Consider the following 26,826-nt stretch of genomic DNA (forward strand, 5'->3'; position numbering starts at 1 on the left):
TGGAAGTAGCTGAAAACTGACTATATTGATTTTTATGTAGTAAAAGCTAAAGTCTGCAAATCATTAATTGCAACCTTCATTCCTTTAAAGTATGCAGTGGAGTCTCAAATCCGGCTTAAAGGACTAGATCCAAAGGAAAGTATGCTATTGTTGTCTCCAGAGGAGGTTTGTATCAGTTTTTTTTGAAATTGTTAAGCTTACATCCTTTATAATTGCAACAACACTCTCAACTTATATACATACAGAATACATTATACCATTATTTAGGAATATATTTTCCTGTATTTCAATATTGCCAGCACAAATTATTTGGGTCAATATGGATTCCATATACAGCATGGCAATGTAGTGAAAGTTCTAGAGCTTTAAATGGTGACAAGGATAAGCCAGATACTTTATTGTGATTGACTGCAAATCCATACCTTACTAATATTGTTATAGTATTGAGTGAATACATCTCACTCTTGACTGACGGTCATAAAGTTCAAACTGCATTATTAAAGTAGCATAAAGAGAGAATGAATATTCCTGATGAGAGCAGTTCACACACAGCTACTTCCATCAAACACTGAGAGCCATAGTTTCGCACGGTCAGGAATGATGGATCACATCCAAGAGTGAGATATAGCCTGACTGAATATATAGTTTGAGGGATTTGGAGGCAGTGTGGGAATTCGGTGCAGGAGAGAAGAGGTGTTTTTGCTTGCTTTCTTTTGGCTCGTAGTTAGTAAGGTCTTTTAAACAGGATAAATTGGAGCCTAGGATCAAGGGCCCAGAAAAATGTTGTCACAGGTAAACCATAAGTTCATTGTTTGGTGATAGCTGCTAATTTAACTATCTATTCTGGTTACTTTCTGACTGAAGGTAATTAGGCAAAATATTTACAGACTACAAAAAAAAGACTTTTTTTTTTAAAAAAAACGTCAAATTAAAAAGAATATAATTAAAATAGAAAAGCTGGGCCAGCCGATGTGTGTAACTGAAAGCCAGAGGACCCTTTGTAGCTTATAATGACCTCATTTGTAGCAAGTGTTGGTTGATTCAGAAACTCTGACTCAGAATTGATGAGCTGGATCTGCGCTTCAAACACTGTGACACATCAGGGAGCAGATGAGTTACCTGGATGCTGTGTTTTAGGAGGCACTCACAACAGTAAGACAGATTACCTTAAATTCAGTCAATGGTCAAGGACAGAAGTGTGTGGCTACAAGAGAGTCAGGTAGACGGATCCAGGAGTTAGTGTTGAAGGAGCCTCAGCCTTTGAGCTGGTTGAGCATTGAGAATCTTGCTCCCTTTGTGGATGAGTGTGGGGACTATAGGAAGGATGAGCAAACTGACCTTAACACCATTGTACAGGGAGCCATTCAAGTATGGGGAGAAATAGGTTAATAAGTCAACACGGCATTGTGGGCCGCAGGGCCTGTACTGTGCTGTACTGTTCTATGTTCTCAGTAAAAGAGATATACAGTCGTAATCAGGGATTGTACACTCAGGAGAATAGACACTGTTCTCTGTGGCTGGGATTGACAGTCCCGAAGCCTATGTTGCCTGACTGGTGCCTGGGTTCATAATATCTCATTTGGGCTGCTGAACAACTTGGAGCAGGAAGGAAAGATCCAGTTTTTGTGATTCATGTAAGTACCGAAAGGTAGAAAGAGGAAAGAGGCTCTGCTGACAGAATATGAGCCGCTAGATACTGAATTAAAAAGCAGAACCAAAAGCTAATATTCTCTGGATTACTACCTGGGCTATGAGCAAATTGGCATAAGGTCAATTAGGTTAAAAAGGTAGATGAGTGACTCAAAGATTAGTGTGGGAGAAACAGGGTCAAAATCATGGAATAATTGTTCCAGTTCTGGGGAAGAGGGAGCTGTTCCAATGGGACAAGCTCTACCTAAATCATACTGAGACAAGAGCTGAAGATGAAGGAACCCATGAGGGCAGTGATAAAATCATAAAATGATATAACTGCAGTTTGAGAGGGAGAAGATTACACCATGTAACTATATTGTATTATAACTGAGTAAATGTGACTACAGAGACATGAGGCGGATGCTGGCCAGAGGTGATTGGAAAGGGGGCCCAGCAAGAAAAACAGTGGAGCAGGAATGGCAGGAGTTTTCAGGGTAATTCGGGAGGCAGAGCAGAAATTCATCACAAGGAAGAAGAAGCAAACTAAGGGGAGGATGAGGCAAACATGGCTGATGAGGGAAGTCAAAGACAGCATAAGAGCAAAAGAAAAATCATACGATGTGGTGAGGAGTAGTGGGAAGCCTGATAATTGGAAAACCATTAAGAATCAACAGAGGATAACTTAAAGAAAAGGAGAAGATGAAATAAGATAGCTCGAAATATAAAAGAAGATTGTAAGATTTTTTTCTTCAGATAGCTAAGTGGTAAGAGTGAAGCAAGAGTGGACATTGGGCTGCTGGGAAATGAGACTGGAGGTGTATTAATGGGGAAGAAAGGAATGGCAGAGGAACTGCATAGGTACCTAGCATCGGTTTTCATGGTGGAAAACTGCAGAAGCATAATAAAATTTCAAGAGACTCGGACGACAGAGGTGAGTGTAGTGGCCATCACTGAGGTAAAGGTGCTAGGGAAGCTGAAAGTTCTGAAGGTGAGTAAATCACCCAGGTCAGATTGACGACACCCCAGAGTTCTGAAGGAGATAAATGAGAATATTGAATTATAGAATCCCCATAGGAACAAGGAGGCCCATCGAGTCCATACTGACCCTCTGAAGCCCATCATACCCAACCCACCACTCCCACCATAACTCTGTAGCCATGCATCTCCCATGGCTAATCCACCTCGTATGCACGTCCCTAGACGCTATTAGAAATTTAACATGGCTAATCCACCTAGCTTGCATAACTTTGGACTGTGGGAGAAAACCAGAACACCCAGAGAAAACCCATGCAGATACAAGGAAAGTGCACAAACTCCACCCAGGAATCAAACCCAGGTCTCTGGGCCGTGAGGCAGTAGTGCTAACCACAAGAATAAGTGAAGTCAGGCAAAGTCCTAGAGAACTGGAAAATGGCTCATGCAACACCCTTGGTTAAGGCAGAAGATAGGAAATTATAGGCTGGTTAGCCTGACTTCAATTATTGTTAAGGATTTCTTGAGAGTGTGTAATATAGGACAGAGTCGGCATGGACTTTTCAAGGGCAGATCATGCCTGACAGATCTGATAAAATTATTTGAGAAAGTAATAAGCAAGTTAGAGAAAGGAGAGCCAATGGATGTGATCAATTTGGATTTCCAGATGCCTTTGACAAGACGCCGCATAGGAGGCTGCTAAATAAAATAAAAGTTCATGGTGTTAGAAGCCAGATACTTGCATGGATGGAGCATTTGGCTGACTGGAAGAAGACAGAGTGTGAGGATAAAGTGATCTTTTTTCAGGATGGCTGCTGGTGACTAGTGGAGTTCCACAGGGACCGCATTTATTCATGTTAGGTATTAATAATCTGGATGTAGAACTGAGGGCATAGTTGCTAATTTTGCAGATGATAGCAAGATAGGTGGAGGGGCAGGTAGTTTTGAGGAAGCAAGGAGGCTGCAGAAGGACTTGCACTGGTTAAGAGAGTGGAAAATAAGTGACAGATGGAGTATAATGTTGGAAAGTGGGAGTTCATGCAATTTGGGCAGAAGAATAGAGGCATAGACTGCTTTCTCAACAGGGATAGGTTTCAAAAATATGCTGCACAAAATGACCTATGAGTCCTAGTTTAGGCTTCTATTAAGATTAACATGCATATTCATTTGGCAGTTAGGAAGGCAATTCAATGTTCGCGCCAATTTCAAGAGAGCTTGAATACAAAAGCAGGCACATACTGCTGAGGCTGTATAAGGCTCTGGTCAGACCAAACTTCGAATATCATGAACAGTCTTCGGCTCTGTGTCCAAGGAAGGATGTACTGGTGTTGGAGGATGCCCAAAGAAGGTTTACAAGAATGATTCTGGGGATGAAGAGCTTGTCATATGAGGAGCAGTCAAGTACTTTGGGGTCTGTGCTCAGTGCAGTTTAGAATGATGAGGGAGGATCTGATTAAAATTTTCAGAATACTGAGAGACTTGGACAGAGTAGATGTGGAGAAGATGTTTCCGATAGTAGGAGAGACTAGGAGCTGACAGCACAGCCTCAGAGTGAAGCGATAATGCTTTGGAATTGAGATGAGGAGGACATTTAATCTGTGGAAACCATTTTCACAGAGCGCTGTGGAGGCCAAGGCATTGAGTGCACTTAAGACAGAGAGAAATAGATTCATGATTGGTAGGGAGATGAAAGGTTGCAGGGAGAAGGCAGAAGAATGGGGTTGAGAAACCTATCAGCTGTGATCAACTGGTGGAGTAGACTCAATGGGATGAATGGTATAATTCTGCTCCTAAATCTATACTGTTCTGGAATTTGCTCACAGTTGATTAATAGAGAGAGAGAGTGAGCCATAGAGTTGTAGATTGCATTTGTTGAACTGTATTTCCAGGACATTCTAGAAGCGACTCATAATTTCTGAATGCACAGGCTATTCATGCGCCTAAGATTCAATGTCATTACAAATTTGGGAAAATTTAATTGGAACACTCAAAGATGAAGTTATATAAAACATATTTGTTGTGCTCCTGCATTTCTTAGTGTTATAAATTCAACGTTTCTATATCTCAAAATAACTATGTGTATATAGTGTATGTACATATCTTGCCACAGAAATGAAGATGTTGATTTAATTGAAAAGTTAAAATAAAATCCTTATTCTTGCTTGCTCACTGAAAGCGAGCATATAGGTGCAGCAAGCAGTTAGGAATGCAAATAGCATATTGTTTTGCATTGGATGAGGGTTTGAGCACAGAAGTCAAGATGACTTTCTGAAATATTAAAGATTGTTGATGAGACTGAGCCTGAAATTTTGTGGACAGTTTTGGCCTCCTTATCTAAGGAATGACATATGTGTAATACTGCCATATAAGTTCAGCAGTCTAGTCCATGTGATGGTGAGATTATTTGATGAGGAGAGGTTGAGGAAGTTGGTTACAAAGTGGTGAGAATTTTGAAGAATGAGGGGAGATCTATTAGAAGCACTCAAAAATCTGACAGAACATGACCAGATGGATATAGATTGGATATCTCCTCTGCCTGTTTATTCTAGAACCAGTTGACGCAATTTACAAATAAGGAATGGGTCTTTTCAGACTGAGATGAGGTAGAAGCTCTTCAGTCAGTGGTGAATATTTAGAATTCTTTGCCCCAGGTGGCAATAAAAGCTCAATCATTGAACAGATTCCCGAGAGAAATTGATTTCTTTCTGGAAACTAATGCCATCAAAGGATACGGATATAGTGTGGGAATGTGAGGTGGATGATCAGCCATGATTTAGTGGAATGGTGCAGCAGGTTCAACAGGCTGAATGGCCTAATCTTGTTCCTATGCTTGTCCTAATGTGGAAGAACTAATTTTAACGTTGTCTGTCTCTCCAGTGATATACGTGGCATGACACAATTTCCAAAAGATCGAAAGTGTTTTAATGCTGATGTGATAATGTTCAATAAAGAAACTTTCAGAATATCATGCATTCCTTTTATAATTAAAATCAACAACTTCATTGGGTTATCCTAACAGAAAATAAAGATAGAACGCAGTTTTTTTTGTTTGGTAAGATAGTATCCTGCTATGAAGTACTGAACAAGTCCGGAGCAAGAACAGCAGTGTTACTGTATTTATTCTCAGAGGCAATGCTAGGCCAAAGCCCCAATAACCAGTTTGGATGTATGTGAAAGATTTCCTCGTGATCTTTCAGAAAGAGCAGATTTTCCTTGTGCCATGGCTAAAATTTATACATTGACAACACAAAGCTTTAGCTCCTGACTAACGTGGGAAATGATGTGAAAATATGGTGCAATCGGAGAAATGCAATTCTCAATGTTAAGAGAAATAAATCTGCCATTAAATATTGAATGGTGAGATGAGAATCTAACTCATAAGAGGCAAGAGGTTCGTTTGCTTTCATTCGCATCCATTAACATGCTATCACTACCTAATCTCACCTTGCTGATGTCCAGATTCTTATTCTTCTGTGCACTGGACAGAAACTAAGTGATAACATGACAGTCAGAGAGGATACCCAGCAAATTCAGCTCACAGTTTGTTTCTGTGTGGTTCTACTTTTGGACAGTAATCAACAACATCTCAAGTTAGGCTCAATATGCAGTGACTATTTGGAATCCCCCCGCACCCCCCCCCCCCCCCATACCCAAATGTTAGCATAAACATGTATCAGCCTCACTGCAGCATCAAGATACAACACCAATCAAATTACAGTTCAGTTCTGCACATCAATGTTACATTTTGGAGTACATGGACACCCTTTAATAGAAGTGTGCAACTTTACACGCAAAGACAAAGACCCATCTCATGGATTGGACCAGAGTGCCTATTAGGTCTCCATACTTTTTTTTTCTTAGCACTCCAACACTTCGTGTTTGTTTGGGTCTCCACAGCATCTTTATCTTGTCTTGCCTTGCTTTGCATTTTATGCCTTGCTACCTTATGCAGAACTTATATCTGTCTTGATTTTCTATTTAGTGCAGACACAAAACCAGGCAGCTTCTCATATTTGCCAGCAGTGATTAGTCAAGGGAGTGGACATGTTGCTGCACTGCATTGTGCAGCATCATTCTTATACTTGCACCATGGGTCAGCAACGTAAAAACAAATTGCATGTGCTTCAACCAAGTGGTCATTTTGCAATGTCTAAGGAGTATAGTTCAAATCGAGAGAAATAGCCTTCAGCTAGGGATGCCAGTGGTTCACAATTTCATTGAAGCCTAGAAGTAGTTACGGTGGCAGCAGTAGTTTGTTGGAGGCACTGTGTAAGCTAACTTGAAGGTTAGAAGACTCCACTTGCATTGTTTGCACCATACTGCATCTGGCCAGCTCCATGAACAAGGAGGCAGCTGCCCTGAAGACCAAGGTCCAACACACTTTGTGTCTGCTGGATATAATTATGGACCTGTATGTTATTGTCCCAGCCATTGGTGCACAGGTCCAACAACAAGGCAACAGGATGGTTGAGTGATTCTGGACTTCACTCTAGATGTCGTTCCTCACAAGTAGAAAGGACAATGCCAGGCTAACCACAGGTCTCCACTTAAGACATTCAAGACATGGCTGTTAGTTGGAGTCATACCAGGCACATAGGAGGGTGGTCATGGTTGTTGGAAGTCAGTTATCTCCCTCCAGGGCGTCACTGCGGGACTTCCTCGGGATATCATCCTAGGACTAACCATCTTCAGCTTCTTCAACAATGTCCTTCCATGCATCATGAGGTCAGAATTAGGGATGCTCGCCGATGATTGCACAACGTTAGCACCATTTGCAACTCCTCAGAAACTGAAGCAGTCCTTGTTCAAATGCAACAAAATCTGGACATTGTCCAGGCTCAGGCTGAAAAGTGGCAAGGAACATTTGTGCCATACAAATGCAATAACAGATAATCTAATCACTTGACATTCAATGGTGTAACTATCCCTAAATTACTCACTATCAACATCTTTAGAGGTACCATTGACCAGAAACTCAACTGGACTCACCACATAAACACAGTGGCTGCAAGGGCAGGTCAGAAGCTAGGAATACTGCAGCAAGTAACTCGCCTCCTGATTCCTCATATCCTGTCCACCATTCACAAGACACAACCAGAAGTGTGATGGAGCGGTCCCCACTTGCCTGGATGAGTGCATCTCCAACAACACTCAAGGATGTTGACACCATCCAGGAGAAAGCACCCCACTTGACTGGCACTACACTCACGAGCAGACAGTACCTCCACCGCTGAAACTGAGTTGCAGCAAATTGTATGATCTACAAGACGCAATGCAGAACTTCACCGATGGTTATTAGACAACCCAGACCACCTCCACCTTGAAGGAAAAAGACAGCAGATATATGGGAACACCACCATCTGCAAATTCCCTTCCAAGCATCTCACCACCCTGACTTGGAAGCATAACACCATTACTTCACTGTTGCAGGGTCAAAATCCTGGAATTGCCTCTGTAAGGGCACTGTAGATCTACCTACAACATATGGACTACAGTTGTTCAAGAAGGCAGCTCACCACTGCCTTCTCAAGGGCGACTAGGTTCACCAATGAAAAAATTGTGGCCAGTCAGTGATGCCCCCTCCCTAGAGTGAATAAAACTAAAATCAACTTCCATGTTCCCTTGGCAGCTCACTGGTCGATTCACAGGTGAAAGTCGGCCACCAGGAGGCAGTAGTCAGAGAATAACACCAGGTTGATGATGGTGGATCTAACCAAGAACACTTGGGACACAAACAGGAAATCCATTTTGGAACAGATCAACCCATTTGGCCATGACCAGATTGTGCTCCGTCTGCAGAAGTGCTGAAGATGTTGTGCACTTTGGTGTCTTTAACAATTTCCATCAAGAACGCAGGCACTGTGCCCAGTAGTGCTGTCAGCCTGTCCAGATTTTCCAGTCGGATCAATAATGTAGTTGATGTCACCGGCCAGAATGACCAGCTGAGATGTTGTCAGCAGCAGTGGGAGCTGCTGAAAGGTGGTCAGATGCTCACTCTTTACCACTGGAGCATATATGTTCATTAGTCTCGGGGAAGCATTTCTGTTCGTGACATTTGCTATGATGAGGTGCCTGCCCAACACCTCCTTAACCCACCACCCTACCAACCTCCGGATACAACGCACCATCCTCCGACACTTCCGCCATTTACTATCCGACCCCACCACCCAAGACATTTTTCCATCCCCACCCCTGTCTGTTTTCCGGAGAGACCACTCTCTCCGTGACTCCCTTGTTCGCTCCACACTGCCCTCCAACCCCACCACACCCGGCACCTTCCCCTGCAACCGCAGGAAATGCTACACTTGCCCCCACACCTCCTCCCTCACCCCTATCCCAGGCCCCAAGATGACATTCCACATTAAGCAGAGGTTCACCTGCACATCTGCCAATGTGGTATACTTCATCCACTGTACCCGGTGTGGCTTCCTCTACATTGGGGAAACCAAGCAGAGGCTTGGAGACCGCTTTGGAGAACACCTCCGCTCAGTTTGCAACAAACAACTGCACCTCCCAGTCGCAAACCATTTCCACTCCCCGTCCCATTCTTTAGATGACATGTCCATCATGGGCCTCCTGCAGTGCCACAATGATGCCACCCGAAGGTTGCAGGAACAATTCCTGCAACTCATATTCCGCCTGGGAACCCTGCAGCCATACGGTATCAATGTGGACTTCACCAGTTTCAAAATCTCCCCTTCCCCAATGGCATCCCTAAACCAGCCCAGTTCATCCCCTCCACCCACTGCACCACACAACCAGCCCAGCTCTTCCCCCCCACCCACTGCATCCCAAAACCAGTCCAACCTGTCTCTGCCTCCCTAACCTGTTCTTCCTCTCACCTATCCCTTCCTCTCACCCCAAGCCGCACCCCCATCTACCTACTAACCTCATCCCACCTCCTTGACCTGTCCGTCTTCCCTGGACTGACCTATCCCCTCCCTACCGCCCCACCTATACTCTCTCCACCTATCTTCTTTACTCTCCATCTTCGGTCCGCCTCCCCCTCTCTCCCTATTTATTCCAGAGCCCTCACCCCATCCCCCTCTCTGATGAAGGGTCTAGGCCTGAAACGTCAGCTTTTGTGCTCCTGAGATGCTGCTTGGCCTGCTGTGTTCATCCAGCCTCACAGTTTATTATCTTGGAATTCTCCAGCATCTGCAGTTCCCATTATCTCAGATGATGAAGTTGCCTCCTCACAGCAAAATACCCAGGCCAGAGGACCAGCAAATATTACGCCCCAGTTAAATCATAAGCCTGAGGGCCCAAAAGCTCGACCATTTCCAATAGCTGCTGAGGTGCAGTATTCCACACTTCTGCTGAAAAAGGAGGCCTGCTTTGATGTTGTTGTTAGGCAAAATGGAGAAACAGTGCTTTCTAGCTTTTACACTATACACATTAATGCTGGCAATTTTAAAACCCATCATAAGATTTCGAGATTGCCATACCGTCCATTAGTTTAAGAAAGTTTGAAGTGTTGTCTTGGCAATGGGTGAGATCCTGCATCACGATGGTGTGGACATGTTGCCAGGCTGAGATAGCTGTCTGGTTCCTTCCTGGAGGCATTGTTCCCATCAGGACTCGTCGAGATGAAGGCAAAGTCAGGAAGGTCAAAATGCATGTTGTTCTCTGAATCAGGCATTTATTCGGTTGTTGCGCTCTGCTCCTTGTTTGGAACATTACTGTCTTGGTTGCCTTCAGCTCTGGAGTGCTGGGTATCCCATGGTTTGGAATATCAGGAGGTGGGCTTTTGCCAGGCCTCTTGCAATGTCCAGCATTTCCCGATTGGGAGATACTCTTCTCCTTCTCCTCCTCGGTGCTTTGTCGCTTCTTCAGTTCATGGCCATCCTCTCATACATGTTCATCAGAGGAAGGATTTCCTTGGTGCAGCTGCCTCTTTCCAGGGGGCTGCTGACCTCTGGTGGCCTTGCATGATTGAAGGTTTTCCTTTTGATATATCTCCTCACCGACTGTGACTCGCTCTGTACATCTACTTTCTTCTCCTCCATTGACTCCATTTTCTCAGTGGAGCTTGAGTTGGACTCCCTGTCTGGAAAATCTTCCTTTCTTTTTCCACCTGTCTTGTCCTCCTTCTGATATCCCTTTTGTCAGTTGTCATATAGAATGCTTCAAGGTACTGCTCACTGGAAGACCACCCTTCCCAGACTCAGCTCATGCATTGAAATACTGAAGTGAAATACCAACAATACAATCATAACACTATCCAAATATCAATATAATTTTCTACCTGTAGCCTTGTAGCCTAGTAATCAAAATCAATATGGAAAACAGTTAATTGAACTTAAACGTCCGTGCACAACTTGAATTTGGTTAAAGCTCAAGCATTAAGAAGGACATACCGGCTACAATGTTCATGTAGTTTTCATGGCACAGTTTTCTAAGTTTCTTGCTATTCAGCATTATTATGCCCAATGTCTTATTAATATGTTTCTCTTTACAATTGGTATTTCTCCTGTACTGTTTTTTTTTCTATTTAGGTGTCTGAGGTAAATAATCTTTATGATTTTTTCTTACAGAAGAGTAAAGCACAATTTAGAATTCTTTATCTTGTCTGATAGGAAGTCTTTGTCAGTATATTATAAATACCCAGACATGTGTTGAAAGTTTGTGGTATATTTTAGAAGTGAACGACTAATCAGTGGACGATGTTAAACTTTCTGAAGTACTTGGAGTTTTCTAAAGCCCTTCACTTTTGGAATTGTGCTGAAATCCTGGAAACATATCTTACATTATGCTGAAAGATATTCTAAATGTTTGCTGACTGTATGAACTATAATTTTGTTATTTAACTTTAGCATCAAAAATCATAATCAACTGTCTGTTTTTAGGGAGAAGAAACCCTGAGAAATGAAAATATTTTATCTACAATAGAAAAAGAAGGTGACAGTATTGCTGTGATTCTCTTCAGTGGAGTACAATATTACACTGGGCAGCTGTTTGATATGCTTTCGATAACAAAGGCAGGACATGCTAAGGTGAGTCAAACATATCAACCCAAGTTTAAAATTGAAAATACAAAATGTGTTCATCAACATCTGAAAATAGATAAGATAAACTAATGTTTTAGCTATCAAATAGAACATAAGCAAATAACTTTACAGCGCAGAGTAAGGCAAAGAAGGAGATGAAGGTCACAGGCACCAGGTAAAGTGGTTCCCATTGCTGAAAGTCAAACTGTGGTTTTAATAGTCCTCAAACAAGAGTTTTGTTTTAAGTGTTTGAAAAATATGAATCAGCTTACAAACTATTATTCTTTCATGGGATGTGAGCATTGCTGTTAATGTCGGCATGTATCATACATCCCAGATTGCTCTTGAGAAGATAATGGCTCACCAGCTTCTTGAACCGCTGCAGTCAATTGGCATAGGCACACCTCTAGTGCTGGGCAGGAAAGAAGCTCCTGATTTTGATCTACTTACAATGATGGAATGGAAATGTAAGCTGAATCTTCAGTGAAGCCATGACTTCAACCATTCTACTATCTTATTCTTAAAGAATGGATATGAGCCTACCTCTGTTTGATTGGGTCACCATGCAACAAATTGATGTCCTGTAGACAGTTAATTGGCTCAATGATAGACTTCTATACTCATCTAGAAAGGAGCTCCCATCTCTTGTCCTATATGCCCTTGTCCACCAGGAATGACAGCTACTGACCATTGGTTTAGCAAATAGTCGTCAAATCTGAGCAATGTCTCAGGCAGTGGTAGCCAATGCTGGAACTGCAGATCTTCCCTGTAGAAGAAATGCCCTGGGCCCATAATTAGATGTGGTTGTAGTTCTATCGTCTGTCTTAAGGTAGGCCCAGGCTTGTTAGGGCCATTTCAGAGGACACTTAAGAGTCAACAACATTGTAGTGGATTTGGAATCGCAAGTAGCTCAGACCAGGTAAGGATGACATATTTCATTCCCTAAAAGACATTAGTGAACCAGATAAGTTTTCAATGACATTTGACAGTGATTCACATTGTATGAACATTTTTAATTGCAGTTTTTTTTATTGAATTCAAATTTCACTGTCTGCCACAGCAGGAGTCCAATCCCTATGGCTAGAATATTAGCCTGGGATTCTGGGTTATTATCCCAGTGACACTATTATGACTCCATTGCTTTCTAGTTTGACTGGACTTGCCAACCTGCCCCATCACAGTAAGAGAGTGTTAGTATTTCCATTCAGCCACTGCCCCTGTGCTTCTGATAGTGGAGGTGATGATTTTGCAAGGTGTGCTTAAATCTGTGATCATTTGTTACAGTGCAATGATAGTTTGTGATTGTAGTTACCACTGGACCTTTGTAAGCAACTTTTACATAGCTTGATGAGTTTGACAAGAAGCGGCAGTTTAGATATGATACTTCAGTTAACTGGACAAATAAATTTTGCAACTGTGATAATTGGGGATGGTCCATTGACGTCAGGTGATACACAGGCTGTTGGTGTGGAATGTGTTGGTCTCACCAAAATTGTGAAGGCAACATCTTAACAGTGTTGGGAATCTCTTCCCTGTGTCTTAATCCCTCTCTTCAAATCCATCTTCCACCTAGAGAAGATAGATCCCTTTGAGGATTGCCACCTATAAGGAACACCTGATGAGGGCCATTCTCTGCTCCTGAGCATTTGGTGACATACCCTGTTTCGAGGGGGTGATAGTTTACACAATGATAATTGATTGTCTGAATATTTTTGGCCAGTTACCATGGGGACAATTACACGTGAGGTCAGATCACTGTTATCCCCTCGCCCATTTCCATATAAAGGTTACGTTTTGTTCCTTTTCAGAGCAAGAACTTCTTGTTTTCCAAAACACCACATTCTTAATAAGGTAATGTGACATCCAATAAATCTTTTATTTACACATATAGGAGGCTGGATACCAGCTATTTTAATCAACCTATTCAGGCAGATGGGACTTGAACCTGGGCCTCCAGAGACAGGGATACTACAGGTGCAACATAAAAGTTCACAAGACTACTTACTACTGTAACACATTTAAATGAAGCCACATGCTCCTCAGGAAATACTAAATATGGAATAGTAAGGGACACGGCTTTGAAGGGGGCCCCAATTCCTAACAATCTAATACATGGTGCACATTGCTGCCATGTGGGCAGCTGGTGGAGGAAGCGAATATTTATGGTGGTGGATAAAGCGTGAGTCAAATGGCTTATCTTGCCCTGGATGGAGTTGATTTCCTTGAGAATCATTGGAGTTGCACTCATGCAGGCAAGTGAAGAGCATTCTTTCAACTCTTGACTTCTAGATGATGAACAAGCTTTGAGGAATCAGCAGGTGGCTCACTTGTTGTTAAATTCCCAGCCTCTGACTCGCTAATGTAGTCATAATATTTATTTGCCTGTTGAGTCCAATTACGAGGAAGCAAATGTCACCTATATAAATAAGCAAAATGCCTTTACAAAATGATAAGGGTTTAAAAGTAGTCAAGTGAGGCATTGAAAATTATTTGGATCAATAGGTAAATTATTGGGCAACTAAATATCTTAAAGATTTCTGCTTTGAAAATATCGGAGTGGGATGTGAGAAGTTGCAGACAAATATGTTTGCAAAGAAATTACATAGTACAAAAATTATAGCATAATTGTCGTCGAGGATTTTCCTGACTTGAATATAGATGAGAATATTAGCATAAAATATGAAGGGAACAATAATTTCTAGTCTGTGAGTATGTGTCAGGAGAATTTGCCTCAGCAGTATGGTTCTAGCCCAATGAGAAAATAAGTACTTTGAGTTTGGTTGATAGAGTCATAGAGCAGTACAGCATGGAAACAGACTGTTCAGTCCAACTCATCCATTAAGACTAGATACCCTAAATTAATCTATTCCCATTTGACCCATATCCCTCTAAACCCTTGCTTTTCATATACCTATCCAGGTGCATTTTAAATGTTGTAATTGTACCAGCCTCCACCACTTCCTCTGGCAACTCATTCCATAAACACACCACCCTCTGAGTGAAAAAGGTGCTCCTTAGGTCCCTTTTAAATCTTTCCCCTCTCACCTTAAACCTATGCCCTCGAGTTTTGGACACTGCCACCACGGAGAAAAGACCTTGTTTATTCACCTTATCCATGCCCCTCATCATTTTATAAACCTCTATAAAGTCTCCCCTCAGTCACCAACATTCCAGGGAAAATAGTCCCAGCCCATACAGCCTCTCCCTACAGCTCAAACCCTCCAACCCTGGCAACATCCTTGTAAATCTTTTCTGAACCCTTTCAAGCTTCATAACATAATTTATAGGAGGGAGCCCAGAATTGAATGCAGTATTCCAAACGTGGCCGAAACAATGTCCTGCACAACTGCAGCATAAACTCCCAACTCCTACACTCAAGGCAATGGCCAATAAAGGCAAGCATACCACACCACCTTCACTATCCTATCTGACTGTGACTCTACCTTCAATGACCAATGTGCTCCAAGTTCTCTGCATTCAGCAACAGTCCCTAGGACGTTACCATTAAGTATATAAATCCTGGCCTAATTTGTCTTTGCAAAATGCAGCACCTCTCATTTATCAAAATTAAATTGCATCAGCCACTCTTCAGCCCATTGGCTAATCTGTTAAAGATCCTGTTGTACTCTGAGGTAACCTTCTTCACTGCCCACTATACCTCCAAATTTGGTGTCATTTGCAAACTTACTGGCCAATCCTCCTATGTTTTACATCTAAATCGTTTATATAAACAACAAAAAGCAGTGGACCCAGCACTAATCCTTGTGCCATACCCTTGATCACAGGCCTCCAGTCTAAAAAGCAACCCTCCACCACCACCACCCTTTGTATTCAACCTTGTCAAAAGCCTTACTGAAGTCCACTGCACTGCCCTCATCAATGTTCTTTGGTACTTCTTCAAACAACTCAGGAAAGTTTGTGACACATGTTTATCCATGCACAATGCCATGTTAACTATTCTTAATCAGTCTTTGCCTTCCCATATACATATGAATTCTGTCCCTAGGACTCCCCCCAACAATGTGCCCACCGCCAATGTCAGGTTCACCTGTCTATTGTTCCCTGGGTTTACCTTTTCAGCTTTCTTAAATAGTGACAGAGATAATGGGAACTGCAGATGCTGGAGAATTCCAAGATAATAAAATGTGAGGCTGGATGAACACAGCAGGCCAAGCAGCATCTCAGGAGCACAAAAGCTGACGTTTCGGGCCTAGACCCTTCATCAGAGAGGGGGATGGGGAGAGGGTTCTGGAATAAATAGGGAGAGAGGGGGAGGCGGACCGAAGATGGAGAGTAAAGAAGATAGGTGGAGAGAGTATAGGTGGGGAGGTAGGGAGGGGATAGGTCAGTCCAGGGAAGACGGACAGGTCAAGGAGGTGGGATGAGGTTAGTAGGTAGCTGGGGGTGCGGCTTGGGGTGGGAGGAAGGGATCGGTGAGAGGAAGAACCGGTTAGGGAGGCAGAGACAGGTTGGACTGGTTTTGGGATGCAGTGGGTGGGGGGGAAGAGCTGGGCTGGTTTTGTGGTGCAGTGGGTGGAGGGGACGAACTGGGCTGGTTTAGGGATGCAGTGGGGGAAGGGGAGATTTTGAAACTGGTGAAGTCCACATTGATACCATATGGCTGCAGGGTTCCCAGGCGGAATATGAGTTGCTGTTCCTGCAACCTTCGGGTGGCATCATTGTGGCAGTGCAGGAGGCCCATGATGGACATGTCATCTAGAGAATGGGAGGGGGAGTGGAAATGGTTTGCAACTGGGAGGTGCAGTTGTTTGTTGCGAACTGAGCGGAGGTGTTCTGCAAAGCGGTCCCCAAGCCTCCGCTTGGTTTCCCCAATGTAGAGGAAGCCGCACCGGGTACAGTGGATGCAGTATACCACATTGGCAGATGTGCAGGTGAACCTCTGCTTAATGTGGAATGTCATCTTGGGGCCTGGGATAGGGGTGAGGGAGGAGGTGTGGGGACAAGTGTAGCATTTCCTGCGGTTGCAAGGGAAGGTGCCGGGTGTGGTGGGGTTGGAGGGCAGTGTGGAGCGAACAAGGGAGTCATGGAGAGAATGGTCTCTCCGGAAAGCAGACAGAGGAGGGGATGGAAAAATGTCTTGAGTGGTGGGGTCGGATTGTAAATGGCGGAAGTGTCAGAGGATGATGCGTTGTATCCGGAGGTTGGTAGGGTGGTGTGTGAGAATGAGGGGGATCCTCTTTGGGCGGTTGTGGCGGGGGTGGGGGTGTGAGGGATGTGTTGCGGGAAATACGGGAGACGCGGTCAAGGGTGTTCTCGATCACTGTGGGGGGAAAGTTGTGGTCCTTAAAGAACTTGGACATCTGGGATGTGCGGGAGTGGAATGTCTTATCGTGGGAGCAGATGCGGCGGCAGCGGAAGAATTGGGAATAGGGGATGGAATTTTTGCAGGAGGGTGGGTGGGAGGAGGTGTATTCTAGGTAGCTGTGGGAGTCGGTGGGCTTGAAATGGACATCAGTTACAAGCTCTCTCCGTGACTCCCTTGTTCGCTCCACACTGCCCTCCAACCCCACCACACCCGGCACCTTCCCCTGCAACCGCAGGAAATGCTACACTTGTCCCCACACCTCCTCCCTCACCCCCATCCCAGGCCCCAAGATGACATTCCACATTAAGCAGAGGTTCACCTGCACATCTGCCAATGTGGTATACTGCATCCACTGTACCCGGTGCGGCTTTCTCTACATTGGGGAAACCAAGCGGAGGCTTGGGGACGCTTTGCAGAACACCTCCGCTCAGGTCGCAACAAACAACTGCACCTCCCAGTCGCAAACCATTTCCACTCCCCCTCCCATTCTCTTGATGACATGTCCATCATGGGCCTCCTGCACTGCCACAATGATGCCACCCGAAGGTTGCAGGAACAGCAACTCATATTCCGCCTGGGAACCCTGCAGCCATATGGTATCAATGTGGACTTCACCAGTTTCAAAATCTCCCCTTCCCCCACTGCATCCCTCAACCAGCCCAGTTCATCCCCTCCCCCCACTGCACCACACAACCAGCCCAGCTCTTCCCCCCCACCCACTGCATCCCAAAACCAGTCCAACCTGTCTCTGCCTCCCGAACCGGTTCTTCCTCTCACCCATCCCTTCCTCCCACCCCAAGCCGCACCCCCAGCTACCTACTAACCTCATCCCACCTCCTTGACCTGTCCGTCTTCCCTGGACTGACCTATCCCCTCCCTACCTCCCCACCTACACCCTCTCCACCTATCTTCTTTACTCTCCATCTTCGGTCCGCCTCCCCCTCTCTCCCTATTTATTCCAGTTCCCTCCCCCCATCCCCCTCTCTGATGAAGGGTCTAGGCCCGAAACGTCAGCTTTTGTGCTCCTGAGATGCTGCTTGGCCTGCTGTGTTCATCCAGCCTCACATTTTATTATCAGTTACAAGCTGGTTGCCTGAGATGGAGACTGAGAGGTCCAGCAAGGTGAGGGATGTGCTGGAGATGGCCCAGGTGAACTGAAAGTTGGGGTGGAAGGTGTTGGTGAAGTGGATGAACTGTTCGAGCTCCTCTGGGGAGCAAGCGGCGGCGCTGATGCAGTCATCAATGTACCGGAGGAAGAGGTGGGGTTTGGGGCCTGTGTAGGTGCGGAAGAGGGACTGTTCCACGTAACCTACAAAGAGGCAGGCATAGCTGGGGCCCATGCGGGTGCCCATGGCCACCCCCTTGGTCTGTAGGAAGTGGGAGGAGTCAAAAGAGAAGTTGTTGAGTGTGAGGACGAGTTCAGCTGGGCGGATGAGAGTGTCAGTGGAGGGGGACTGGTCGGGCCTGCGGGACAGGTAGAAGCGGAGGGCCTTGAGGCCATCTCCATGCGGAAAGCAGGTGTACAGGGACTGGACGTCCATGGTGAATATGAGGTGTGGGGGGCCAGGGAATTGGAAGTCCTGGAGGAGGTGGAGGGCATGGGTGGTGTCACGGATGTAGGTGGGGAGTTCCTGGACCAAAGGGGAAAAAATGGAGTCCATATAGGTGGAGATGAGCTCGGTGGGGCACTCTTAAATAGTGACACTATTTTAGCTAACCTTCAGTCTTCCAGTACCTTGCCTGTGTCTATTAATGATAAAAAAAATCTCACTAAGGGGTCCAGTAATCACTTCCCTAGCTTCCCACAGAGTTTTAGGATACATGTGATAAGGTCCCAAGGATTAATTTGGCTTTCTGCATTTGAAGATGTCCAGTGACACCTCCGCTGCATTATGGACATTTTTCAAGGTGTCACTATTTATTGCACCACATTCTCTATTTTCCATATCCTCCTCCACAATAATCATTGATGCAAAATAGTCATTTAGTATCTCCTCCAAGTGTGTCAGTCCACACATAGGCGTCCTTGCTGATCTTTAAGTGACCTTATTCTTTTCTTGGAATAATTAAAGTGAACCACATATGTTGTGAAGAAGGTATAAGGAAGTCACGGGTGCATTTTGATAGGTCAAATGAGTGTGTAAAAGGTCCGGTCCTGTGGAGCATATATGAGAAAGTGTGAGCTTGTATACTGTTAGGAAGAATTTAAAAAGAGTGAGCATTATCCAAAAGGAAAATGATTGCGGATTTCTGAGGTGCAGATATGTCTCGGTGTTCTAACGGTTAATGGAATGCTACCCTTTAATATGAGTGGAATTGAACATAGGAGTGGAGTTGTTATGCTTCAGTTATACAGGACGTTGCTGAGACCACATCTCAAAAGGATGCTTTTTTTTTGGAGGTGAGTCCAAAGCTATGGAGAAATGTTTTAAAATAAGGGGCTATACTTTTAGCACAGAGAGGAGAACTCCTTTCACTCACATTAAGAACTGCTTCCTGCAGAGGGCAGTGGACGTGGGCTAAATGAGTTGTATTAAGACATAAGTGTGTTATTTTTGTCAGACAATCAAATCAAAGATTACAAGGAGCAAACAAGAATCTGGAACTCAAAATTAAAATAAATCAGCCATGATCTGATTGAATCATGGAGCAGTCTTGCGTGGCTGAATGGTCTCCTTTGGCTTCAAAATCACATGTTCTGATGTGTCAGAAGACACAACACAATGCTTTTCTCTTCCTTTTATATCCTTGTTTACTAATGCACTGAAATATTAATCCTGTTAAAAAGCCTAATTTATATAATCAGTTCTAATTCCTGACATCTGGCACGACTCACAGTGCACAAATTTAAGGTAAAATTATGTCCTTGCTTTCTCACAATGTTGACATAAAAATCAAATGTAAAGCTATCCATGGTTCCACTCACTTTATAACCCAATTTCCAAATAAAATCAATGAGCTATCATGAGCATTTCTCATGAAGGATACAGAGAAATGTGAGTGGTAATTGCATAGACACTAGCAAATAATTTTTCAGTCATCCTTAGTCTCAGTGTTTGTGGCTGAGGCATGCAGAATTGCCAGCATTTGAATTGCCTGATTAAAACAAAACAGAATGCAATTATAAGCCAAGAACCTGCAGACCCACTTTGTGACAAGGAAACACTCACCAATAATTCAGGGCAGAATTAAGAGTTATACATGCTGTAATTGTTGTGGCAACAACCACTAGGTTCTTGTGGTTGAGGACAGTGCTGCCGCGAATCCTCCTTTCTGGGTATTTTTCGAATCAATCTGCTCAGACATGTTATTGCACAATTCAGGGTTAGATGGGACTTGGTTCAGATCTCCTGACCCAGAAACATTGCCACTGCACCAGAGGTACCTCTAAACTTCCTTTCTATACTGAACCTAAGGGCCTATTTTTGCATCAGTAGTAGATGATAAACCATTCATGAATCTTACTGAGAAGTGTAGCGATAGTTACAAACCACTCACTTGTGTTACATAATAACCGGACTATCAGGAGACAGTGATGGTACATCTGTTTGCATTAGGATTTTTATTTCCCCATCCAAAAACTATATAACACCATCAGATCAGGTGGTGTTTAATGTAGTCTGTAAAATTAGTTCTTTCAGAGCCGTTATTTTCTGCATCAACAGAGATAAATAAGGCTTCTAGATGGAAATTTCATTTAATCTACATGCAGAAATTTTTGAAGAAATAACATGATTGATCAGGGTAATGCTATTGGTATGTTACACATTGACTTTTAGATGCAACACCACACAACAGGCTGGTGAGCAAAATTCAAGAGCATAGAATAAAAGAGACAGCAGTGACATGGATAATGTGCTGAACTGCATGATAGGAAACAAATGGTCACTGGACATCTTTCAGACTGGGAGCTAGTTTACGATGGAGTTTTCTAGAAGCTAAGAACAGGACTCTTGCTTTTCCTGATAATCATGAATGAAATAAACCATGGTGTACAAGTCATCATATGAAAAGTTGCAAATGGTGCAAAATATAGAAGCTTCAGAAGCAGAAAGGGGAATGGTGAACAACTTCAAAAGGACATAGCCCTTAGAGACAGCAAACACTTCTTCAGAACTTTCAAAACGTTAACTCTGTTTCTCCCACCACAGATCGTGCCATGTCTGCTGAATTTCTCCAGTGATTTCTGTTTATTTTTAATTTCAAATTTCCAGCATCGGCAGTACTTTGGTTTTATTTGAGTAGTAAACCATCTTCTTCTTGATCTTTTAACTTTCCCAACTAATCCCATGATAACTCCCTCTTCTTCCCAATATTGTCCAACCAGCTCGACATTTTTGTTCTTGTAACACATAAAAATGTGTTCCTTCCATATTTCTATACTTTGAAGATGAAATGTCAATTCCAAATGCATTTCATTACACATGGAAGACATGACAGATAATAACAGAATATTAGAAAATTACTTTCAGTCATGCTCTCATCCTTTATCGAGATTTATACAATTTTTTTCCAATCTCCATAAATCTCCAAACTATTCCAGCACAAATATAGTCTTGATAGCATGCCTGCAATTATATTCTCTTTTCTACTGATGTGGACAATTCTTATGTCATAATGTTGAATTAAGAAGTTCTTTTGAAGTAGTATGACATTTTGGGATTTAAATTTCTCTGCAAATTCGAGGGTGATGGTGAGTGCATATTAAAATAGAGGAATATAGGAACAGGAGTGGGCCATTCAGTCCCTTAAGGCTGTTCTGCTATTTTAAAAGATTGTGACTGGTCTGTGACCGATCTCCCTATGCCTGCCTTCGGCTCATATCTCTTCATAACCTTGCTTAATTAAAATTTGTCAATCTCAGATTTAACTTTAATAATTATATTAGCATTGAATGCCATTTGAGGAAGAGTATTCCAAACTACCATTAACTCTTTACATGTAGGAGTGCTTTCTAACACCTCTCCTGAATGGCCTGGCCTTAATTTTTAGATTATTGTAATGGACCTGACCAAACCTCCTAAAATATATATTCAGGAGATAGTTTAGACCCTAAAATTTTCTGGTGTTGAAAGTAACCATAACGTGTTGCATTGCAGATGCAATTCAACTGGTCAAAGTGCCAGATTTAAAGCAAAATGCACTTTATTTGTACACTATAGTTAAAATATAACGTAAAAATTTGGCTTAACTGTACTTCTATCAAAATGTTCAGCCAAATGATAGAAACAATGCTATTAGTAATTAATCATTTCCATACAGTAACATCCCAAAAACACCCACTTATTCAAAGGTAAATTCAGAAAAAAAAAATTGTCTTCATGACACTCTGGCATGGAAGAGAATCTTCAGCTTTTATCAGTAACCGAGAGAGGAATAAAAAGCTTCAAGTTCTTCAAGAACCCAACAGCAACTGAAACCTAGATAATAAAATGTGAGGCTGGATGAACACAACAGGCCCAGCAGCATCTCAGGAGCACAAAAGCTGACGTTGCAGGCCTAGACCCTTCATCAGAGAGGGGGATGGGGTGAGGGTTCTGGAATAAATAGGGAGGGGGGAGGCGGACAGAAGATGGAGAGAAAAGAAGATAGGTGGAGAGGAGAGTATAGGTGGGGAGGTAGGGAGGGGATAGGTCAGTCCAGGGAAGACGGACAGGTCAAGGAGGTGGGATGAGGTTAGTAGGTAGGAGATGGAGGTGCGGCTTGGGGTGGGAGGAAGGGATGGGTGAGAGGAAGAACAGGTTAGGGAGGCAGAGACAGGTTGGACTGGTTTTGGGATGCAGTGGGTGGAGGGGAGGAGCTGGGCTGGTTGTGTGGTGCAGTGGGGGGAGGGGATGAACTGGGCTGGTTTTGGGATGCGGTGGGGGAAGGGGAGATTTTGAAGCTGGTGAAGTCCACATTGATACCATTGGGCTGCAGGGTTCCCAAGCAGAATATGAGTTGCTGCTACTGCAACCTTCAGGTGGCATCATTGTGGCACTGCAGGAGGCCCATGATGGACATGTCATCTAAAGAATGGGAGGGGGAGTAGAAATGGTTTGCGACTGGGAGGTGCAGTTGTTTATTGCAAACCGAGCGGAGGTGTTCTGCAAAGCGGTCCCCAAGCCGCCCCTTGGTTTCCCCAATGTAGAGGAAGCCACACCGGGTACAATGGATACAGTATACCACATTGGCAGATGTGCAGGTGAACCTCTACTTAATATGGAAAGTCATCTTGGGGCCTGGGATAGGGGTGAGGGAGGAGGTGTGGGGGCAAGTGTAGCATTTCCTGCGGTTGCAGGGGAAGGTGCCGGGTGTGGTGGGGTTGGAGGGCAGTGTGGAGCGAACAAGGGATTCACGGAGAGAGTGGTCTCTCCGGAAAGCAGACAAGGGTGGGGATGGAAAAATGTCTTGGGTGGTGGGGTCGGATTGTAGATGGCGGAAGTGTCAGAGGATGATGCGTTGAGGTGTAATCCCTCACCTTCCTGGACCTCTCAGTCCCCATCTCAGGCAACCAGCTTGTAACTGATGTCCATTTCAAGCCCACCGACTCCCACAGCTACCTAGAATACACCTCCTCCCACCCACCCTCCTGCAAAAATTCCATCCCCTATTCCCAATGCCTCCGCCTCTGCCGCATCTGATCCCAAGATGAGGCATTCCACTCCCGCACATCCCAGGTGTCCACGTTCTTCAAGGACCGCAACCTTTCCCCCCACAGTGATCGAGAACACCCTTGACCGCGTCTCCCGCATTTTCCGCAACACATCCCTCACACCCAGCCCTCGCCACAACCGCCCAAAGAGGATCCCCCTCGTTCTCACACACCACCCCACCAACCACCGGATACAACGCATGGTGTGGCTTCCTCTACATTGGGGAAACCAAGCGGCGGCTTGGGGGCCGCTTTGCAGAACACCTCCGCTCGGTTCGCAATAAACAACTGCACCTCCCAGTCGCAAACCATTTCCACTCCCCCTCCCATTCTTTAGATGACATGTCCATCATGGGCCTCCTGCAGTGCCACAATGATGCCACCCGAAGGTTGCAGGAACAGCAACTCATATTCCGCTTGGGAACCCTGCAGCCCAATGGTAGCAATGTGGACTTCACCAGCTTCAAAATCTCCCCTTCTCCCACCGCATCCCAAAACCAGCCCAGTTCACCCCCTCCCCCCGCTGCACCACACAACCAGCCCAGCTTTTCCCCTCCACCCACTGCATCCCAAAACCAGTCCAACCTGTCTCTGCCTCCCTAACCCATTCTTCCTCTCACCCATCCCTTCCTCTCACCCCAAGCCGCACCTCCATTTCCTGCCTACTAACCTCATCCCACCTCCTTGACCTGTCCGTCTTCCCTGGACTGATCTATCCCCTCCCCACCTCCCCACCTATACTCTCCTCTCCACCTATCTTCTTTTCTCTCCATCTTCGGTCTGCCTCTCCCTATTTATTCCAGAACCCTCACCCCATCCCCCTCTCTGATGAAGGGCCTAGGCCCGAAATGTCAGCTTTTGTGCTCCTGAGATGTTGCTGGACCTGCTGTGTTCATCCAGCCTCACATTTTATTATCTTGGATTCTCCAGCATCTGCATTTCCCATTATCACTGAAGCAACTGAAACCTAAACACTAGAAATTCTGGTTGAATGGGCTTGACCCCACCCAGTCAGGCTACTCCTATTGTTCCAACTTAAAAGAAACTAAGGCCTCACAAACTGTTTACATTAATGGCTCTGCATAGACTGTTCAATGCCTCTTCATTAAAACCTCTCTCCAAATAAAAACCAGGAGAAAGTACACCTCTTAAAGCCATTGCATTGTCACACTATGCACCCTGAATGTAGAATATTCAACCAGTGGAAATAGATTAATCTTATCTACCCCGTCTTTCCCCGTTAATAGCCTGAAAACCATTAAACTTCTAATTTTTAGAGAATAGAGTTCCAATTTGCCAAATTTCTCCTCATCATTTCATCCCTGAAGTCTACGGTTCACCCTTGTATCCCTGCCTTGAACTCCTTACAGGCCAAAATTCCTTCCTGAGGTGTGGTGCCCAGACCTGCTCTCAGTACTTCAAATGGGGCCTAATTAGGGTTTTGTATAACTGCTTCAAATGCCTGCATCATTATACTCAAAACAATTAGATCTGTTGGCCAGTATTCTATTTGCCTTCTTGACTACTTTCTATACCAGAGATAACAAAGTGTGGAGCTGGATGAACATAGCATGCCAAAACGGCATCTTAGGAGCACAAAAGCTGACGTTTTGGGCCCAGATCCTTCATCAGAAAAGCGGGATGAGGAGAGGGTTCCGAAATAAATAGGGAGAGAGGGGAGGCAGATTGAAGATGGATAGAGAAGAAGATAGGTGGAGAGGAGAGTATAGGTGAGGAGGTGGGGGGGATAGGTCAGTCTGGGGAGGACAGACAGGTCAAGGGTGTAGGATGAGATTCGTAGGTAGGAAACAGAGGTGTGGCTTGAGGTGGGAGGAGAGCATAGGTGAGAGGAAGAACAGGTCAGGGAGGCGGGGACTAGCTGGGCTGGTTTTGGTATGCAGTGGGTGGAGGGGAGATTTTGAAGCTTGTGAAATCCACATTGATACCATTAGGCTGCAGGGTTCCCAAGCGGATTATGAGTTGCTGTTCCTGCAACATTTGGAAGACAGTGTTGTGGCTCTGCAGGAGACCCGGATGGACATGTCGACTAAGGAATGGGAGGGGGAGTTGAAATGGTTTGCGTCCGTGAGGTGCAGTTGTTTATTGCGAACCGTGCGTAGGTGTTCTGCAAAGCGGCCCTCAAGCCTCCGCTTGGTTTCCCCAATGTAGAGGAAGCCACAACGGGCATAGCAGATGCAGTACACCACATTGGCAGATGTGCAGGTGAACATCTGTTTGATGTGGAAAGTCATCTTGGGGCCTGGGATAGGGGTGAGGGAGGAGGTGTGGGGGAAAGTATAGCATTTTCTGTGGTTGCAGGGGAAGGTGTGGTGTGGTTGGAGGGGAGTGTGGAGCGGACAAGGGAATCCGGCGAGAGTCATCTCTCTGGAAGGCAGACAAGGGTGGAAATGGAAATCTGTCTTTGGGGTGGGGTCGGATTGTAGATGGCGGAAGTGTTGGAGGATGATGTGTTGTATGCGGTGGTTGGTCGTGTGGTATGTGAGGACTGGGGGATTCTCTTTTGGCGGTTATTGCAGGAGCAGGGTGTGATGGATAAGTTGCGGAAAATGCGGGAGACATGGTTGAGGGCGTTCTCAATCACTGTGTGGAGGAAGTTGCGGTCCTTGAAGAACGAGGACATCTGGGATGTATGGGAGTGGAATGCCTCATCCTGGGAGCAGATATGCAGAGGCAAAGGAATTGGGAATAAGGGATGGAATTTTTGCAGGAAGGTGGGTGGTAGGAGGTGTATTCCAGGAAGCAGTGGGAGTTGGTGGGCTTGAAATGAACATCGGTTTCTAGGTGGTTTCCTGAGGTGGAGACTGAGAAGTTCAGGAAGGTGAGGAATGTGTTGTACTGGTCCAGGTGAACTTGAGGTTGGGGTGGATGGTATTGGTGAAGTGGATGAACTGTTCGAGCTCCTCTTGAGAGCACGAGGTGGCGTCGATACAGTCATCAATGTAACAGAGGAAGAGGTGGGGTTTATGGCCAGTGTAAGCACGGAAGAGGGACTGTTCCACGTAACCTGCAAAGAGGCATGCATAACTTGGGCCCATGCGGGTACCCATGGCCACCACCTTTGTCTGTAGGAAGTGGGAGGAATCAAAAGAGAAGTTGTTGAGGGTGAGGGCGAGTTCGGCTAGGCGGATGAGGGTGTTGGTGGAGGGGGACTGGTTGGGTCTGCAGGACAGGAAGAAGTGGAGGGCCTTGAGGCCATCTGCATGGGGAATGCACGTGAATCGGGACTGGATGTCCACGGTGAAAATGAGGTG

At 44.7% G+C, this 26,826-nt stretch overlaps 1 protein-coding gene across 2 annotated transcripts in view; it reads left to right on the forward strand.

The window, feature by feature from the left end:
• kynu (kynureninase) overlaps window positions 1–26,826 on the forward strand; it is a 212,819-nt gene that overhangs the window by 104,193 nt on the left and 81,800 nt on the right. For both annotated transcript variants that reach the window (XM_048534680.1, XM_048534681.1), the window contains 2 exons: window positions 91–165; window positions 11,454–11,600. In XM_048534680.1, coding sequence (XP_048390637.1) covers window positions 91–165; window positions 11,454–11,600 — 222 coding nt within the window. The remainder of the gene's footprint in view (window positions 1–90; window positions 166–11,453; window positions 11,601–26,826) is intronic.

Source organism: Stegostoma tigrinum, chromosome 7 (genome assembly GCF_030684315.1).
Source record: "Stegostoma tigrinum isolate sSteTig4 chromosome 7, sSteTig4.hap1, whole genome shotgun sequence".
NCBI classification, from domain to species: Eukaryota; Metazoa; Chordata; class Chondrichthyes; order Orectolobiformes; family Stegostomatidae; genus Stegostoma; species Stegostoma tigrinum.